Below are 22180 nucleotides of genomic sequence, written 5' to 3'. Positions count from 1 at the left end.
CAAACATTATTATTAATGTGGCCGGTCGTCGGTGGACCGTGCACGTCGTCGACGATAAATTTTCATTTGCATGCGCATAAAAAGAGAACCCGCTTTTTTTTTTATTTTTAATTGCCGTTATAAAAACGCATTATACAGACAAAACAACGGCGCACACGAAAAAAAACCCCATAGAAACAAACCGCGCCGAACTGGGGACGACAGAAACGATATACGTCTGGGGAAAAAACTAGCGAAGAGTCGTTTTTCAAAAAAAAAAAAAAGTGTGAAATGTTTTTTATTTTGATTTATTGTCCGCTTTCGCGGTCTCCTAATTAATAATAATAATAATAATAACAATATACATAAAAGAAAATATTATGCTAAACTAAAAACAGTTACGGTTCCAGTAGATTTGTTTTCCTTAGAGCGAGTCACTTCAAAAATCAAAAGTTTGTTCGTTAACTAAATTATATTTGTATAAGTATTCATTAAAGTTTGAAACAACAATAATCAGTGTTCTTAACATTCTTTTTGACGAGGAATTCGTTCTCTATCTCGCTTCTAAATAACAAAAGGATCTAGTTACAGCTTTTTGTTTACACTTAAAAATACATTCTCTTGTATAAATAGAAAGAATACTCATTTATTTTTCGAATACTCAAATTCAAATTAAAAAAAAAAATACTAATTACTACTACATATTTATATTTTATGGATTTTCAATTTTTTAAATAGGTTGAAGAGTTATTGATTGTTTATATATATATTTTAAACATATGTCGAATGTTTGTAATTACGAGGTCAAGGTTTTAGAACATGATCACTCCAGATAAGATTTCATGACGGCCAATATGTAAAATGTTTTTGTGCAGTTGTCGTCAAATATAATATATTGGACAAACGGTTTTGGTTTATCTAATTACAATTTTTCTTTAATGATGTTTTTTTTAAAACAATTATTTTCTATTAAGTGTTGTGTTGAAATCGTAGTACCTATCCACGCAAATACGTTTCTTATATTCAAATATGACGTATTAATCAAAAGTAATTTGGTGACTTAAATTTTTTTATAAGATCAAAAGTTGTTTAGATATTTTTTTGTTATTTTACTGTATAGTTTATAAACTGCAAATCGTGTTAGTTTGAGCTGTGTATAATACTGCGGGATTTTTTAGTATAAGTACTCCGTACTTGTGGAGATTGTATAAAAAGAAATATTATCTATATTATAATATTTATTTTGTTATGTTAAATGCAATTGTATACAATTTTTTTTAGAAAATATATTACCTCACGTACTTATCCTGTTAGCCATTTACATAAATCAACAGATGGTTATTATTATTATTATTAATATTATGACTGTGAACACGAGAACTTCCTGCAAAAATGATTTTTTTAACGGGTGATTTTTTTTTACCGGATTGGCCTTTACAGCAACGGTATTATAATTGCCAGACGACACCTCGTCTTATAAATATTAGTTAGGCCGCATGTGTGTATAAATGTTTGCGTTTGGATGTATTTTTAGGAGCTGGCTACACGATAAATAGGTTTCAAGTTTCTGAAACCGATGGTATTAAAAGAAATTAGCGATCTCGCGGTATTTGTTTCGTATTAATCGACTTCTCTTGAATCTCAGCTGAACGATTTGAATGTAATGAAAGTAATAGTGTCATATTTTGGATTGAACATATAAAGCTCTTTCATTTTCCACCTTATCAAATTATGTATGTATGTAGTTTGTTTTTTTTAATGTCTTAGCGACAGTAAACAAACGACGATGATGTCATGACATTCGTTAAGATTTAGCTTGTGCTTGAATATATGTGTCCTTTAAACTCAAATTGGCTTCGTGTAACAGGAAGAAAGAGTATTTTCGAAGCGTTGAGCTGACACGTGGTTAGGAGTTCTTAAATATAGTATGATTAGTTGGTACAGTTATTCTCATCGAGACATCCATAAAGATTTCTTAAGTCATCGAGTCAAAACCCGTTGACGCTTATTAAGATAAATTGTATACAATAATGTAGGTTGTTTTTGTAACTACAGCATAATGCAATTTAAGAAACAATAAGAATCATACATGCTTTGCGGGTAGTCCCGTTTATTTGTCATCTTTAAAACAGATTATATAGTTATAATACACGTTGTACATAAAATACAATTTTGACCACAGCAAGAATAGTTTTTTTTCTACTTATCTAAAATACGTGTAGGTATTACAAATTTAAACATAGAAAATGCCACACTTTTTTTTCAATGAGTTTTGTCATTTGGTCATTGCGTTTTAGTAAAAATAACTTTAGTTTTTGGTAATAACTTTTTATCTACGTTAAATATTATACAAAATGTGTCTGAAAGTAAAGTACGTGATCTCGATCCGTTGTTTCTTGTCGCGTCAAGTAGACCAATGTGGTGTCGTCCACGGTCCAGCAAGGGGCGCTTGCAAATAATATAGCTCAGAGGTGACAATTTTTGAGATTTTGCGTGAACACAAAAACGCTGAAACCAATGAGGACTACTTAGCAGTTAGCTGTCACGTCGCAGGGTTAATATCCAGTGCTATGTGTGTGTGTACGTAGTCAACGGGTACCCAATGGGCCGTGTGTATATTATATTATCGTTATCGGCCCCACGCAATCGACCAGGTTCGGGACACAGACTATATAAACGTTATCTGGTCGGCATTGTGCAATAACGCGAATTATTGTCATTATATTATTTTTGCGCGACCGACGTGGGACCCTCTGTTCGTCATGCCGTGTATACATGCCTAATATTATCTGCCAGCACGGTCAGGTAATCCGCTTACAGCCGTTTATAGCCGTGTAAACGACGGTATACAATAATGCACAGGGTGGGACTCCGCGGACGACGACAGCAGGTCTCCCGAGTTCTGCGGAAACGCACAATGAGCTGCCGACCCTCCCCCGAATTAACGCCCCTCGTCAAGTCTCTTGCCTATTCATGTTCGCCTGTCCGTACCTTCTTTGCTACCTGTCGGATTTCACGCGTTTATCCTGATCGTAATGCCCCACTCGCCCAAGCTGTATATGTTCAACACGATACTGACGCGTTTTCCCAAGCCAATAGTCGTGATGCAACGATTAGAAAAAATAAATGTCCTTCGCAGAATCAACTGTAGTGTCTGTATTACTCTGTAAACTTTATCATCGATCATACCTGCAACGCATATCATCGATTGATGGACGAGCTGTGCGTTTTCCTGTATGTCGATCTCACCGGATAACGCAACATTATAATGTATACCTACTGTCCGCATGCTTGTGACGATTAATATGATAACGGTGCCTATTGATGTGTCGGGAAATATTAAGATGGCCAAGCAGCTCATATTGTGTCAATTTAATTAAGAAAATTAAGAAACGGTTTCTAACTGTTTTTAGTTGTTTAAACTCTAAAATCACGAAAAATATATACTACAATACGTATTACTACTTTTACAACATTATTATTATTTTATTCACTGTATTAATCATTTATACAAATTATATATTTTATTGCTGGTGTATTCGAAAACGATGTAGGAGATCGCGTCGAGTGGAGGTTTTAGGACAAAGGTGGTCGACTCCAAATAGTTGGGTTGAAGACGAACCGCGAAAGAGAAGTAGATGACTAATTCTATTGAAACTTTTGTGAAAGATTCATTGTATTGATCGGTTACGATTTCAATAGTTACCTTTCTTGCTTTGCATTGTAACAAGACCGTATCTAGATCAATCCAAGAAAAGAGTGATGTGCTTTGTGATTATCGTATCCGGGCAAAGCTTATGACCTAGTCATTATTTCAGAGGTGGAGGTGTAAATGTAACATATTATAATAAGAGTCCTACGTTCAAATGATAAAATTGCTTGGCATATTTAAATTCTGTTTTTTAATTTACAAGTCTACTAAATGATACTCTACTATATCTTAAAATACAATACTATTAACTATTTAATTTGCATACTTATTTTATGGACTTGCAAATAATAATATTCTAATACTAAACTTGTTTTATTTTGAATTTACTAATCCAAAAGAATATTTTTTCTTTATAGGATAATATCTAACACATTTTGTGGACTTTCACTCCTGAAACACTATATGCAATAATAGGATTGAGTTTTATGCATTTCTAATTTGTTTAATTATTTTCTAGGCAGACAAAAAGGACTTACAAATATATTTTTCTATACGATCATTTTACTTAAACCTTTAAACCTTAAATCTTTAAAATAACATAATATTATTATTGTGGGCTGTGGCGTCTCGTTGAATCTGGCGAACGGCTTGTGGCTCATGTTTAGCGCAGCATCCGTTAGGCAAGTAAACTGTTACGCCAAAGTGTAGGGTTGCTCGTTAATATTTAGGAGTCTTATTGATGCCGTGGCATTCTATGGTTGTTGGGCTGACTAAAAAAACAGAGAACCCATGAGACTATAGCAAACAATTAAAGAACTGCACATTGCGCAAAGAAGAATCCAATAACGGATCACACTTCCCGGCAACAACCGATTAAGGGACACGGTTCCGCGACGAATATCGAATCCGGTTTCGTTTTCTAGTTAGTTTAGGCTGTATTTTCTTTCTCAAGTCCGAGATATGGTTTGGATCGTCTTCGCGACATACAACGGATAAACAGTGTCGTTTAACACACCACCAATGAGTGTCGGGGACAGTCACTAATTAAACAAGTGCGCAGGAGTAAAAAACGCGAGTAGTCGAATAAATCATAGTAGGTACGCGTTCCGCACACGTGTGGCAATGGAGCGTGTCAAGTTTATACAATGAATTATCTTTCTTACCATTTCCATAACATAATATTGATGTAGCTAAATAATTTCGCACACGAAAATGCCGTAAAAAAGAGTACACATTGTCTTGCATAATATTCATGTAAGTGGTAATAAAAACATATCTCTCCTCTAGGTTAATGTTAATTAGTAAAATAATACATTAGTGTACATTACAAACATTTAAATACGAAATCATAACAATGTTTACTCTCTACTTGGTCCATACTGCTTTACTAGTAATTTTAATATGGTGGACTATTTTTTCCAAATCGCAGTTGATGAGTCAGTACTTAAAATATAGTAAGACAGTACTTAAGCAGTAAAGTCAGTACTTCAAGCTGCCGTCATCAATTTCTTCCATTGCTGTTAAGTTCTGCTTCAGAAATCGCCAATAGTCGGTAGTAGTGATTGCTGTTTCCCTCTGATTTTTCCTTCAATCGATTTTTACGATAAGCAGGAGTTACTGTAGGACTATTCTAACCACAATCTATAGGGGTATAACAATTTTCTAAAAAAAATTATCCGAAAAAAAAAATCAGTATTTTAATAATCTATTATCAATATGAATAACCCAATGATAAGGCAAATCGTAAAAAAAATTATGCGATATTTGTAATATGGAGTTAGGATATCCTTTTGAAAATTGCTCGACCCACAGCCATGAGTTAAGTGAATCGAAAAGTGACTGACCATCAATATTTAACCAGATCATCTATTTAAATTATAATAAATATCTACTCGTATGGTTACAAATAATGATAACAAATAGTTCTAATAACTTCCTGGAAACAAATAAATGACCAAAATAATACTTTCTTAGTTTTATTTGTTTAGGGATAAATCTTTTAATTGATTATTTTTAAATCTTAGTCAATGGTGTACGCTGGGAGGGGGCACGATAAGCTATTATCAATAGTGAAACTCTTAACTTTAGTAATGCAAACAATTGTTTATAATTATTGTTCTTTGTGCATCAACAATGTGCATACACGACTAGACTGAACCATAGTGAATGCACCCTAACGTGACTTCTATGTAATCTAGATGAATCTGTATGATTACAATAATTGCGTTTATTAGTTTTATTACACAGCGGTTTGGGTTGTATGCATATAATATGTTATTATGGTAGAAGATAAAATTAAACGACCCACCTGGTTGGCCCGCCATGACGGCGGCACGTTGCTTGTATTATTATATACGTGTACATACTTACTAACAGCCACCCGACACCAAACGGCGGCGATGCTGCTCGTTAAGCGCGTGGCAAGTACATAGGACGGTCCCTCTGGGGGTTTTCCTCTGATGATTTCGCCTCTTCCCCGGTACACTCCACAGCGTACGGTTGACGTATTGTTTCGACGACCGATCGGTGCTCGGGTAAGTCAAACGGATAAAAAAAAAAAAAAAATTAAATTAAAAAAAAAATAGCCTCTCTCAGCTCCGCATCGAAGCTAAAACGGATAACCAAAAAAAATTACAACAACGTCAAGTCGACGGGTATTCCGTCATCGATTACGGTCGTGACATTATGGGCTCGTTTCCAGACTCCTAGTGGCCAGACTGTGGCAAAAAAAAAACTCACACACACACACTTACATTTGTATACATATTATTTAGGTACCATACCGACGGACTGTTAATGCTTAATAATAATAATGATGATACATAAAAAACAAGTCGGCCGTCTTTTGAATAGACCGACCCTCGATGACGGATTGGCGGATGAGCTGACAAATTTTTCATAAGCAGAACAAAGGTCGTTACATATTTTTAATTTGTTTTCCTTCAAAACGGTTTTCCTAGAACTGTCTTATTGGATAACACGCTACAATAATATAACGATAGTACATCAGAAGCGTATTGCGTCCAGTCTTGACAGTTACTTTTTTGGACGTATTGTCAAAAAAGTGTTGTATTTTATTGTTGATGTTATATTTTCATACTATGCCAAAGCAAGAAGATGGTATCGCCGAATCGATGACCTTATTAGACATAAAACCAAATATATATTTGTGAACGTATCATTATAACCTATTAGGGGTTGCCAGTGAAGTCGTGAAAAATCATTCCTTTTGTGGCAATTCTTTTAGCTGCATATAAGGATCAGGTGTGCTACAATATCAGATAACAAACAACATGGTCTAATCACGATTGTAGTAGGTAATAACGATAATATGTTTACCTAAAATCAGAATTTAAAAAAAATAACTTTTCAATTTGAACTGAAATGAACATCGGACCAGAATAAACTTTATTTTCAAATACTTATTAAGTATAATACTTTAGTAAAAAACAATCACACACGTTTAGTAATAAATATTCAATAATCTCTATCTACTATGTCGTAGTAGATGATAGGTCTACCAACGGCTTAGGTGTAATGTACTATATTACTTGAACTGATCTTTGCGCTTTAGGATCCCCGGACAGCTGGCTTAGATTCGATTTCATATAGGTACCTATACACTTCATGTACTTGGAACAAAAAACGTTCTGTGTTTATTTTTCGAATCGTTATCATGGCTTAACCGGTCGCTGATGGTTGCGATAAGCGTTTACAAGAATAGTTTGTGTACACATAGGTAACCGTGAGATAGTTTTTTTTTGTGTTATTAACACATTTTGCAGTTTTGCAAATTCAGCGAATTCCATAACGTCGGAACCTTAGCATATTACAACAACAATAGGTGCCGTATGTATATGTTTTATATTGTACTATATACATATATAAACATATTGTAATACCTATATGTTTATTAGAATATTATTATATTCCCGAGTTCAAGGCACAACCCATATACGCGGCTTGAGTGAACACGAATAAAATAATAATTTAACACTGTGCCGTTTAACCGTTTATGTTGATCTCGATCCACGACGGTTGTCGAATTACACGTGTAGCTGTTATTATCATATGGTGCACGACATGACACTCGGAAAATATTAGTATACTCACATTTGTCCGGAACATAATATGTACGAGTATTATCCAACAAATCGACCATCTATCAGAGAGAGAGAGAAGGGGTTAAACTTGTGTATAATGTCAAATGTCCTCCTTACCGTTATACCTATTTCTCTGCAGTATCAGCGATAAAAGAACAGTTACTATCTTTAAAGTTACTAACTTGAGTCAAGTCAAACACCACAGATTAAAAACAAGCTGAGTTAATTTACATTTGAAAAAATAATGTTATCTGAAAACCACATTATAACAAGTATGTTTTTTATAACTTAAAAGGCTACCGCTTATACATATACTATAGGTAGGTATAATGTAATATGTTAAATAAAAAACAAATAATATTGTACGTTTCTAACGTTTCTACATTTTTATCGCATGATAAAATCGATGATTACCGCGGTTTAGAATATTAAAACCGTGTATAAAATATTTAAAAATAAAATATAATTATTAAGAATATGAAAAATATTAAAAAACTGTTTAAAATATTCAAACTGTGATGAATGATGATAATCAATATGTAACCAATCATGTCCAACGCAACTGTCGTTGCCAGAACCTATAGCATATTAACATAATATTATAATAAAATAAAATGTAAAAAAATAATAATACATTTGTAAGAACAGCTACAAGCCGCCGTGACCGCTAGTGCGTTTGAAGAATCCGTCAACGTTCATATATTATGCTGATGTTTGATTAATCTCGGTGGGGTCTACGGCGAAATTCAAGGAAATCATAATATTTTAATCTGACAGCCAAAAGGTGAACTGATGGATAATAATAATATACAAAGACAATAAAAAAATTGTACACATACTTACTCTTTTTTTCCTTTAATGTGCTATTACAAATATATTTGATCACAAGTATACTTAACCCGATCGAAGACTGTAATTATTTATATAATTTATGACCGTTTGCACCGAATATCTTAACATTTAAATGTTAAACATAGTTTTATCTATATATTTACAGTGATATTTATCTATATTAAGTCTTTTAAGTTGACTTGGTACAATAGAGTATAAATTACTCAAGCAGGTAAAACTATTGTTAGGAAAAATTGAGCTATTATTACAATATTAATGTGTGAATGATTTAATAGTACCTATTTTTATTCTTTGTGTTTATCTATTTGTCTAACGCCCTAGTATCTCTTTTCTAAGTATACCATACAAGTTGGTATACTAAAAGGCTATCCGATCTGAAAAATAACAATAGTTTTATAACAATAATTGTTATATTTTATTAATGCAACATATTTGCATTTTATAATAACCTGATCGGTTTTCTTCACAAAGCATGGTTTACTTTGTTTGTTGTACATTCGAGGGATCATTTCCAGATATCTGTGCCCTTATTTGTAAAGATGTTTAACTAACTGGAAATAATATATTATATTTACAATTTGTTCCAGCGGTTAACTCATAAGAATAGGCTTGATCTTGATATTTCTTAGTCCAATACGCAAGTTTTACCCTCCCGAATATCAACAACTAAATTTTAAAAATTGTTATTTACTTATAATGTCAGTAGTTAATTTTTGACAAACAAATTGTATTTTACTACAAAAATTTGGTTTACTGAATTTACAGATTTTCAACTACTGAACGCGTTAACATTTGGACCCCTTAATATAAATAGCAATTCAATATTGGAAGAGATAGTATAATAGTAAATTATTAAACGCTGATTTTTTACTGAATGACAATGAATATCACTAGAAAAATAATTTTCATTTTGCCGCTCTCTTGTAAAATTTACGAAAATCACTTATGCCGGCTATTGATTTTCACTGCCTTAAATACTCGTGTTTTTAATTCGACGACTTTAGGTGCTTATTACGCTAACACTACGGGGTGTCAAACTAGTGGCGTATTTAGAGGAGCGGGTATGATGATAGATCACCCCCCTTGGCCTTTTTAAAGTAGTTAGAAAACAGATATACTTAAAAGTAGTATTATAATGAAAAATATGGAAAACTTAACTACAAAAAAAAATTTCAAGGGGTGGGATTTATCCCCTATTCCTCCCCCATAAATACTTTGTCAAATACACTAAATAAATACGATTTATGCCACGTTATCGTGTTAATAATAATGACGATAATCCGACCATTATTGTTACATCACCTATATAACGTAAATAATGTGTAACAGTGGCGGCGGTTGAACAACAATAAAACCGGACGGACAGACGCAATGGTCCCTATTTTGCCGGTGATAATACACAACACCAAATCATAATAATATAATATAGAGATGGTGCGAAAAACATGCATCGCGCGCGGGCTTGTGTGACTGTTTTGTATTCTTTCCTTTTTTTTTTCTACTTTGCTTTTGGTGTCCGATTTCAATTACATCGGGCTCTTCCACGCGCACCCTTCGCTTTAAACACACACATACACACGGGGCATACCGTACATATTGCATATGCGTACCTATAAGCACACACACAATACTTGAGATTATTATTATTATTATTATTATTGTCATTTGTCGCCGTCGCCATCGAGTGGGGTACAGCATCGGCGGTCGTCGGATTCATTGTTGTCACGCTCGAATAATACTATAATACACACAGTAGCAGCGGTAGTATATATTTTATATTTTTATGCTCTTGTAATAGCTGCTGTAGTAATGTGTACAGTAGCAGCGGTGGTTGTGATAATGATAATAAAGGGTAGGTGTACATTATTTATGTCTACCTGCGGCAACCGTGTCTGTCGTTCAAAAATCCCCACAAACACATAGGTACCTCGTAAGTCGCATATTAAAAGGACTTTTGCGATACTTTTGAAAGACTTGCGATGCTCCAAGGCACTCGAAACGTTTGTGCACGTCCAATCCTATTATTATCAATAATGATTTATTGTGATAAGCGTTTGCACGTCGTTAAATACCTATCTACATATTGACGGTGTCCTATGTCAGTGCGATCGCGGCGGCCGATGTTAAAAGCATCCGTTTTCAAGTTTACAATAATAATAATATTATTCGAAGATGATGTACCTACTCAAGAGCTAATAACGTCCTTGGCGTATGACACACGAAACCCGATAGCCAAGAATACTATTAAAATCTAAACGTCGGTACAGTGTACGAGGAACCGACACGGCCGAAGAAGCTTGCTTGCAAACAGTATTATGTTTTTAGAAAACAGCTGAAGTAAAAATGTAATCTGTTAGAGTAATAAGAAAATAAGGCTGATTGCGGGCAAACGTATCATTTTTCTTTCATAATTTTCAGTTTATAAGTGTGGGGTTTTCTTTCAAATAAAAACGATTTTTTTAATTAGATATTGTAAAATTTGTAACTTTCTAACTTAGTTACTTTTATACTCATAAGAATGTTTGTAGTTTCTTATAAAGCGTGGTTAGTTAAAAAAAAAACTTAAAAAAATAATTAAAATCTTTTCTATCCTTTATAAAATTGTTTATAAAATTGCGTTAGATGGTCATTAGTATGAATATAAGAATGTTAAAGATAATTACTCTGATATACATGGTAAAAATATGATTTAAATCTTTAAGTTAATATATTCATGACTGCAGTACATACCTTAGATACATGTAACTTTATTATGTCTATTATTTATATGCCTCTTTAAAATATGAGCCGCTACATGGTTTCTTGCAGTTCTCAAGACCTAGTACTTTAATATTTATAGAAAATAAATAATAAATAATTAAAACGCAAATATCACGAAAACAATAAACTAAGTTAGGCCAATTGTAAACGAATAAAAGGTAAATCGAACTGCAGTATTAACATTTTTCAATTTTAGTTAAAAATATTTAGTAATACGATGTAAATGTACTACAAAATTAACACATCAATAACACTGTTTTTTAAAAACATAATCATTACTTAACATTTTATAAATGGTAAAAACGATTTTCGATTTAGAAGAATTATAACCAAGATTAATACATTTGATATTGTTATCACAATGTTATATACGATAAGTAGGAATTTAAAAATAATTATTTTGAAATAAAACATTTAATGTGCAGTGCAATAAAATATTATGTAATGATTTTTATTATTAATTGTATATTTTCTTTCTATGCTTTTTGAGCAATCCAAAACGCATTATTAGTGGTATTAACCATATAATTACTAATTAGTATACATAGATGACTGATTAGTGATCATTAATGTACTAATTACTCAGGATTAGTATGATAAAATAGAAAAATTTAGCTTATCTTGAAGTAGCAGCTTATGCCACGTGTGTCTTTAAATTTTTATTATATTTTGTTAGATTTATTTTTTGAAAACAACATCGTTAATAATTATATTCTTTATCCAAACATTATTGTTGGATAATACCTTTTAATAATTTAACCGAGTTTCTCAAACAAATAAGCTTTAATACTTGTTTTTTTGCAAACCGTCTTAAACACTATGTTAAATAGTAAACTGTTAATGTAAACTAAAGGTAGGTAAATAAAATAAATATTGAATTATTTGATTCTATTTTTATAATTATATCTATTATATATTCTATGTTGATAAAAAAAAGTATTCAATAATATAAATTAAAGTATTAATATAATACAATTTAGGTAGTAATCTAAAGTTTAAGCTTTCTTTGGTCTGTAAGTTGGTAAAAATGGCATCCATTGAGTCCACTTCATTCTGTTTACAACAAAAAAAAAAAACATTAGCAAATTAAAGTAAATTTTGTTTATCTCAATTGAAAAGCTGTTTATGTCCTAGATGGATTAGTTTCATTCGCTTATTAGTACGACTTACATTATGGGCGGTTAAGTTTATTAGTGTTAAGTATATCTTAAAACAAATGAAGTATTGAGTCTGATTCTTTTGAGTTGAGTTTTCTTCATTTTAACATAATTAGTTTTAATAAAGTTTTGCTTATTTGGAATGTTATTAGACAACATGATGTTTGTATTATGTATTCACTTACTTTCTTAGTAAACCCATTCCAACTGGAAAATCAAAAGTACTAGTTTCTTCACCGGCGGTTGGCTCGTTCACGAGATTCATTTCTTTTCCCCAAGCTATGAGTCCTCGTTCTTCTGGTGTTCCTGCAAAATACAATTATAAAATAAAACACTCTGAAACCTGGACAATTAGCTCAATAGAAATGAGAAATGAGGTGGAGGCCTTTGAGACGTGGTACTGAAATAACTACAAACGAAGAGGTACTAGACAGGATAAAAGAAAAACGGCAATTATGACAATGTATTAATCCAAAAGATGATAGGACATATTATGTTAAAACAAAGTTGATGAAAAACAATCAGTTCATAAATATCAAACACTAGTATGGAATACGAGAGTAAATGGCTATGATAAGAAAGATATAGAGGAAAATGTATATATTAAATATTTAAAAGAGGTTTCAGCTATCAAAATCAAGTAAAAAATATTAAAAGGCGTAAGTTAAAGAAGAGTGTAGAGTTACCAAAGAGTAGTGACGGGCAAAGGAAATTTACACAAGACAGTAAAGAAGATTTTATTTTCAACCTGGAATGGTGTTGTCCAAAAAGAAACCCAGTAAACCTCCAACGAGGATACTAGTACTGCAAATAACGGTAAAAACGCTGTCTAACACTTCGTTTCCAGTCTGAATCGCGTTCGGGTGAGCTACAAGCCATTTTGGCAAAACCTGTAATGAACACAAGACGAGTAAAAATTACTTTATCTATATATTTGTAGTGAATGTACTAAGCTTACAAGTGAGAAAAACATTGAAAATCCTATGATGTACAAATTCCTGGATGAATTCAATTGGACGTATTGTAATGCAGATAATCCTGGACAAAGAACGTGGAAAATGTTATCAGTCGTTATTAAAATATATAAGTGTCACCTTAGAAGTAATAATTATTATTCGATGTAAATGTGAAATTTAATCAGCCATTTTATACTCACCAAAGGCACATATCATTCCAAACATAATGCAAAACATTCCTCCTACGATGGGCTCTGGAATGATGATAAAAACAGCTCCAAATTTGTTAACCACACCTTGGATTAACATTAATAAACTCGCATACTGAATTACACGTCTGCTGCCAATCTACCAAATCATTATTATTATTTTCATTAGTAAAATCATTGATTATAAATATTATCAATATTTATAATCAATGGTAAAATTAAAATTTTAGATTAAAAACCCGAACACTATAAATAAAAAAGTAGTCTTGTTGTAAAGATTTTGAGCGCAGTTTTTCTGAGAAAATAATTATACCTATTATTTTTTACATAAGTAGGAGAGGAAATCGATAGATTTAAAATGTATTATTAATATTTGTTTATAAAAAAAACTTTTTATAAACAAATATTAATATAATAACACAGTAAGTAAAATGTTGTTATTTACAATTACTAGACACTAGAATAAATAGTGCTAGAATAAAGGAGGGGGGGGGGATCTAGTGGCATAATTTTGGAAAAAATTAATCAGAAATTACTTAAATATGTGTAGCGGAAATCCGAAATAATAAAAAGAGTTGAAATCCGGTTTTCAATACCAACATTATATAATATAAAATTATACACTAAAAACCTGATACCGGAATTAAAATTTTAATTCAGTTTAAAAAATCAAAACCCTGACTATATATTATTGAGAAAGATCTTAATTATGTGATAAGCAGTGAGCACACATTAACACAATCACGCTTATTGGACATTTTCACTGTGTTTATGACTTATCAATGTACTTTATAAGTTGGTATCTTAGTACTCGAGTTCATAATCAGCTGTGGCTCAAATTACCTTCGTGACTCCTATGGCACCGACGTTTTCTCCGAAAGTGTTGGTACCGTTTCCGCTTCCCCAGAGACCAGCCAAGACGGTCCCGATTCCTTCGAATGCGATGCCTCTGTTGATGGCGTGCACGGGAGGTGGAGGAGCGCCTTAAATTTACAAAAAAAAAACAATTAATAACAAATGACACCGAATAATAATCACTGTATTAAGTATACCCACCACACATTTTAGCCGTTGTCGGGTAGTAGCTAATAGATTCCACGGTACAAGCCAGGACTCCAGCCAACATTCCTATGACGCCGGCGACACTGATTGTCGGCCAGCCCCACTGTCCTATTTTAAAAATAAATATAAACAAAACTTTAATTTAAAGGTCTGTTGATTTTTGAAAATGTTGCCGTTCGGTCTATGCACCTGGATACGGAATCCGGAACCAATCCGAGTCCTCGATGATCCTGATTTTCACGTCTGTCCTCGCAGGATGGCCGACCGGGAAGTAATCGCACATTGTTAGGATACCACAGAGTATCCACATAATGGTGATGGTGAGCAGTACCTTTGAAAACATGGAATCGGTTAGAAGAAATTACTAATCGAGTACAAAAAATAAAAATCTCTCTCACCGGAAAAAGCTGAAAGAGGTTAAACCAGGCAATGTGGATTCCGTCGACTTTGTTGTAAGATGGGAACGGACATTTAACGTTTGTCAGAAACTGTGAAAATAACGTCATCAGTATAATAGTCCTGTAAAAATAAAAAGTTAAAATTACCGTTAGATAACCTGACTGAACGTTTTATTAGTTCAGATGACTCATAATATAATATTTATCATTTACGTACCCCATTGAAATTCCCCAGTGTTTGGAAGCTGAAGCGCCTGCGTTTTCAAACAACGACAAGCCGACCAACGACACGGTGGGCACAATTGTTAATGGTGTTACGTACTTGACTATTTTACCAATGACACCTGTAAAAAATGAAATTATAAAAACTAATACAATTATATAAAGCGCGTAATAATAAAAATATGATCTATAAATTATTGGATAGCCATGTGGTCCACCACAACCTAACCCATGTATTTTTGAGGCAACAACCCTAAAAACCTTAAAAAAAAAAATAATTACTTTAGCTGCCGAGATAAAAAAAACGATTATATATCAAGTTATCATTATTTTATACGATTTCTGTAGAGGAAACCCGGGGATGATACAATTTTCAATTTTAAAATGATTTTTAAATATTTGTTGTATCTGTAGTAGTTTACTAAGTAGTATGCGCTATTCTGAAGAATTAAGTACAGAAAGCAATATTTTAATTAATATTATGAAAACATAATATAATAAAAGTTGGAACAACCGCAGTTGGAAAATTGGTTTTACTTCTGTAGAGTTTTTTTATAGTAAAATTCTATAAAAGCTATACCAGTGGCACAACTGTAGATGCTAAAAAAATCATTTCAAAATAAATAAACCATTTACATTTTTTTGTTAACTTCAATATAGTTAAATAATAAAATAGTTATTTATTTTTTAGGTGGACATTATATTTTTTTTCCACGTAATATAATTTTAATTAACATACAAATAAAAATATTAATATTTTGTAAATGTTTTGTTGATATTTGCGGTAGGATATATGAATACATATAAAGTACAATATTTGTTTCAAGTTTTGAAAATATTTATTTTTTAGATTATACTACATAGAAAATAATAAGATGTAATATGTAATATTATGACAATATTATCGTTTTTTAATAAAATGCCATTTAAAATGGTATGTTATTGATATGTGGGATTAAATACATTGAAACAACAAGTTGTTTATAACTATTTAAAAATATATAGATTTTTATATGACTCTTTGTTTTAAAACAACATTTTAAATATGTTAGCAACAAGATACTAATATAATCACTAGATAATGCATTGTAAATAAACTTTGAAGAGCGTATATTAGGACTTCAATAGAAACGAACAAATATGTTACGTCGTCGAAAAAACTTAAGAAAAGTGACGGATTAGCGATTTTCGTTTTACTTATCATCACTAAAAAAAGCCAACGAGAATTCATGACATGCGTTTTACCTGTTAATCCGATTATCACTTGGAATAATGCTGAAACGGCTATTGCACCAGAAAGTTCTCTCATACGGACTTGCCATAGTTCTTCTTGTTCTTGTGGGCTCATAGCTGCCACTTGGTTTGCCGACGGGCAGCGCCAACGGGGCAAGTTTAGTATGGCTAAAGTCGGCACGAGAAACGATATAGTCCCTCCTTGGACAATTGGCAACCTGTTTAATTAGTTTAAAAAGATATTAGAAAAAAAACTAACTAGAAAACTATAAAAACAAATTTAGACCTTTACCCATCAGTATACTACGCTAAAATACATAACGATAAACTATCGCTGCTAACTAGAAACTATCTTATTGGTGACTAAATAAGTGAGAAAAAAAACATTAACATGGAAAAATAAAACTTTACCACATTGTTATTTAAATTTAAATTTAATACCAAATAATATAATGTTAGCCTATTCAACGTAGTAATAAACTTTACCTGCAACCGAAAGTGACTTGTGCAAAAGTCACTATGGCCGTGACGAATATCATTGTCGATATGATGTGCCCTCGAGCAGGATCGTCTTCTCTCATGCATAGTGCTGGGGTAAGAATGAACGGGATGGATACTATAGCGCCAATCATGGTCAGGTAATGCTGTAAATTATGTACAAAAATAAAGGTTACATTCTTAGGCTTTGGTGACTTGGAAAATTCTCAACAAAAAAAAAAACAATATTAAGTTAATCTTCGAAAGATACTATTAAAAACTGAAATATACAATACCTACTCAATAATATTATACAATTATATATAACCGCAGTTTCTCAGATCCGCAATAAAGACACAAGTGGTAGGTATAGTAATACGTTTCTTAAATTGTTCAATACATAATATGAAAACTGTGCCAAGAATATCAATGAACTGATAATACAGTTTTAACAAAATGTTGAGTTACCTTTATTACTTTGATTTACATTTTTTTTTTCGTATGGCGTAAATGTCTGGGAGTAGCCGGGTTCGAACAGGCGCGGCGACTGCATTGGAACCGCCGCTTTAGTCTACTCGGCCACTCCAGATTTACATTATTGCGTACTAATGGATAAAAGTTAATAATAATAATTAATTATGATTTGAAGAAACACGATAAAATAATACGCCTTAATGGAAAAACTTATCCAGTCAGTTGTTCAAATATTTTAAAGTTTAAACTATTTTAGTAACTGTGTTACCTGTAAGGCCATGAATATGCACAAGTACCACGGTGGGTTATCGTCAATGCCGTATGTAATTGTCAGTCCATCAGATCTGTTTGTTTCTGGTTTGTCATCAAAACCATTTAAAGTCGGCGTGGATACTAACTCGATTCGCTATGAAAATACAATTAATAAAACAATTTACATAAATGAGCCTTTTAAACGTACAACTTTATGTTTATATTTAAATTAAAGCGTTGTCGAAGTTTTAAATGAGAGCAAACACGTCGAGCAACGAATTTGGACTATTTTTAGAAAACAGGAATCAAAATGAATATTGACTTTGTAGAATATTTCTTGATAAATCCTAATCCGGGTTTTGTTTATTAAAAAAATGTGGTGAAATTCAGTTCATTTATGGATTTCCAGTGATTGCCTTTAACTAAATTTAAAATCGGCTACAAATCACAGAATAGTATTGTACGATTTTTAGCTTTTATAAACGCAGTAGGAATTAATATTATTAACATTTTTTTTCATATTAATGAGAGACAATCTACAAATATATATTATTCTTAAAAACTGATGAAAATTTGCTATTTTACATTTGTTTTTTTTATTTTAGTCTCAAAAACTAAAGAATTTTACATATAATACGACTTAGGTATAAAACAAAAGCAATTATGGAGATACCAATTATAAAACTAAAGGTTTTAATTCAGTAGAAAGTAGAACTTGATTACTACTAGAACTTTTCTGTTGTACGGATTTTTTTTAACAACTTTACTAGAAAATATTGGACTGAATAACATTAGTAAATAGTGGGATACCCTAAAATACATTTATATTATATTTATAAATAGTTATCACACATTTTATCTAGTATATACCTCTTTAAATAACGTCTGAAATCATATATTTGTTAGCAAATAATATTAATTTTTAGAATTGGACATTTTTAGGTTTCTTAAGAAAACATCTGTTATTTTGCAAATCAAATATATACAGAGTGATCTATTTAACTTAAACACTCATTTTCTCTAAAAATATATATAATTTTTTTTTCATAGGAATTTCAGGTAATGTTAATTTATAGTACTAAACAATACTAAAATGTTTATGTTTTTTGGTAATATCTAGAGTTTTATCAACTTTTGAAATTTAGGAAGGGTGGAGTCTATTATTATTTATTTAGTACTCAATGGCACTCCTTCTCTTGTCTTACAATTAAAATTGTATACATATTTTGTAAAATAGCATAAACAAACGTTTTAAAAAAATGCAAAACTACAAAATTTCAATTATGTTAAATGATATAGAATATCTTACATTGAATGCATTACTCTGTATATCACATTATATGATATTATTTAGCGTTAAAGAGGTTTTACGTGTATTTTATGTTCCCTTTTTACCATAATTTATCTTATTTATAAATGTTCTTTTTTTTCCTATAATTTTTGAAAACTTAAAATAAAAATTGTAATTTGGTTAAAAATGCATAGATCTAAAACCAAAATTATATCGATCATAATAGTATTTTTTTTATATATTAATTAAAAATATTTTTTTAAGAAGATAATTTTTTTATTTTGATCAAATTAAGTATTACCCAATCAACCCTGTTTTATAGCATCACTATAGAAATCTCAAAGGGTTATGACTTACGCTCATGGTGATTTGCGTGCTTCCTTTCAAAGCGGAATCGTCCATATTCTGTTTGGGTTGTAATGTTGTGAGTCGTTTTGTGTCAGCGTCCGGTACGGCAGTAATCAAAGAGTGTCCGTCCACTAAAACGCACAGTAATAATAATTATTATTGTTAATTGAAAAAAACCTCTAAGAATGTCGGATTGGGTCGTAAAAAGTCAATTGGTTATTAAATTTTTATCTGACATCACATGCTCGACGCAGCTAAGCCGTGACACAAGCAAAGTTGTATTGTGCTTATTATCTTATCTACTTGCTCGCAGGTGTTTTATATACACTTTGAAAACTGTAAAACTACTAACGGGTTACTTACTGTGTTAAAAATTAAAAAATAAAATATTTAGCGTATGTGACAAGTACTTGACCAACTCTGCTCCTTCGAAGGACGAACAACAACAATAGTCAATAATTATGGGTTATACCATTTACGTTAAACGAGTCGACAACGACACAGAATTATTATTATGATAATAATAGTATGATATTTTCCCCAGTCTTATCGTTTACCTGTGTTTACATGTGCCTATACTGTGTTTGATACATATTATATAACACACACGGTTGCTTATGTGAGACCAATTACCCACCTAATATTATCTATTATTGTCATCCGTTGCTGACAGTAACCGGTCGGCGGTTAAACATTTTCATACTGTACAGGTGTATAGAATTACAAAACAAAAAATAGTCGTACAAAATAAACAAAAATTATTTCAATTCTTAAGGTCTCGCAAAGACTAAACCCGGTTTTCAACAACTCCAAACCAAAGCAACGATACAAAAATTCACTTACATTTGAAATTCGTCTAAAAATGATAAACCTAATATTATCATTAACTTCTTAAAAAATTATATGATGGTAAAAATATATTGATCACGCTGTATTACATTTTTCGATCAAATCAGCTATAAGCTCATTCAACACATTTTTGATATTTAATTTTAATTTGAATGGCCTATTAAACAATAAGTGTTCATCACGAAGAGTCAAGCGCGTAACCGGTTGTAAGTGATTTATAAAAGAACAATAGTATAAAATACAAACTCAAAATTAAAATAAGTTAAATGACATTATAAATTGTTAATAAAATTCCCACTCGGAAATAGTACAAATAGTATGATAATATTTCCGAAATATCATATATGATAATATATTATTTTTAAAATCACTAATAAATATTCTACATACAATATTTTCATTCGAAACAACCAAATATTTAGAAACATATTTATTGCTATGTTGCTGTGTGAGGCATAATTTTTTTTTGAAAACCAATAAGAATAAAGGCCCATTTACACGATGATAGAAAACGTGAAAGTTAATATTTGAGTTAATTAAAAAATAGGCTTTTTAAAATGAGTAAAAATAATTTTCATACTTTTTAACTTGTCTGTGTAGAACATAGATGGTAAAATCGGTAGTTTTGTTGAGTGCCGAGTCAACACTGCGCAATAAAAACAAACAAATTTCGCAATTAGGATTTAATATTATATAAATGGAATATATATATATATATATATAACTTTAATTTTTATTTATATTAATTATATAGATTGTTAATTAATAAATAATCAGTTTGATGCAACGTAAAAGTAACAACTCGAGTTCAATTGATGTAGGTATAGGTAATTGATTTTTTTTGTTGCATTTTACCATGTACAGTCAGGTATTTAAATTTAAAACATTAAATTTAATTCGAGTCATTACACATTAAGCCGAATAAAATTGAAAATGTTTAACATACTACACGAAGGTGGTGAAACTGCGACGTGAAAATCCTTACTATTTGCAACAGCCATCTGCCCGACCTTATTTATACTACATATGGTGCTCCGGTGGGTGTTAAAAGTCCCCTGATAATTCAATTATATGCCCGGCTCCACATAAAGTGTGTGGTCATAAGATTTAATTGAGAGTTCATTAAATTGTTATATAATGTGCTGGGCGCCAGAAGTCTGTATCCATAATTTTTTAAAGCTTACAGCGTACAATTATTCTTCTGGTATGAAAATAACCTACGTCATTGTAATATTTGCATATTTATAGTGATGTAACAGGAAATCGAAAATTCGGATTTTCAAGAAAAGATAGATTTTAGGTAGCGTGATCAATATTACATAGTTATTATAACAGGTTAATGTATAATCAGAATATTTGTATAAAAAACTTTTTTGAAACAAAAAACTGAATTTTAAAACATAAAATCCATAGTGGTTTTTAAGCGATTTTATTATAATTTATGTCATTTATATGAATATACATAAAATAAAATTTACCTACTTATATTTGAACAAATGCACGATATAGGTGTATTAACATTTTCATTGAATCACTTGTATAAATTAACTACGAGTTAAAGTTAATTAAGTCTCCAGTCGACTTTGATTATACGTGAAAGTTAAATCAAAACAACTCAATCGAAAACACATTTTATTACTTTTATTTCCATGCATCAAATTTGTTTTTGGTCGTAAAACAACAAATAATCGTAAATTATCTCTAATTTTTTATAATTTAATTTGTTCAGGGTGTGTACAGTACTCGCAGTAGAGGTTTAGTAAGTCGATGACATGACGTCACTCCTGAAAACGATTAGTTTTAATCATTGTCGTTGTAAGGTTGATTCGTAGTGGTTTTAGTTCTATCACTAGTACTTTATTTGTATTTGTTTTTACTGTGCACTGCACTCTCGGACTACATATTA

General features: G+C 31.3%; 1 protein-coding gene across 3 annotated transcripts; it reads right to left on the bottom strand.

The window, feature by feature from the left end:
• Window positions 1–12219: 12219 nt before the first annotated feature.
• Window positions 12220–21239, bottom strand: LOC126836418 (solute carrier family 23 member 1-like). 3 transcript variants are annotated; one of them, XM_050569777.1, is made up of 16 exons: window positions 21221–21239; window positions 20855–20920; window positions 19435–19556; window positions 17803–17940; window positions 17070–17227; window positions 16596–16801; window positions 15346–15472; window positions 15129–15249; window positions 14920–15061; window positions 14725–14838; window positions 14512–14651; window positions 13660–13807; window positions 13462–13541; window positions 13252–13393; window positions 12689–12809; window positions 12220–12399 (listed from the first exon to the last, which is right to left on the bottom strand). In XM_050569777.1, coding segments are annotated over exons 1-16 (1884 nt in total). In that variant the 5' UTR covers window positions 21222–21239; the 3' UTR covers window positions 12220–12341. The 3 variants fall into 3 exon arrangements, with proteins under 3 accessions (XP_050425734.1, XP_050425735.1, XP_050425736.1); XM_050569778.1 differs by lacking the exons at window positions 20855–20920; window positions 21221–21239 and adding an exon at window positions 19789–19928; XM_050569779.1 differs by lacking the exons at window positions 20855–20920; window positions 21221–21239 and adding an exon at window positions 19836–19854.
• Window positions 21240–22180: the final 941 nt, after the last annotated feature.

This window comes from Adelges cooleyi, unplaced genomic scaffold, assembly GCF_023614345.1.
Source record: "Adelges cooleyi isolate 19-005CV unplaced genomic scaffold, UGA_ACOO_1.1 ACOO_flye_CR_arks_rails_tigmint_CR_PRNA_247, whole genome shotgun sequence".
NCBI classification, from domain to species: domain Eukaryota; kingdom Metazoa; phylum Arthropoda; class Insecta; order Hemiptera; family Adelgidae; genus Adelges; species Adelges cooleyi.
Note: the sequence above shows the minus strand (reverse complement) of the source record. Positions and strands in the feature narration are given on the sequence as shown.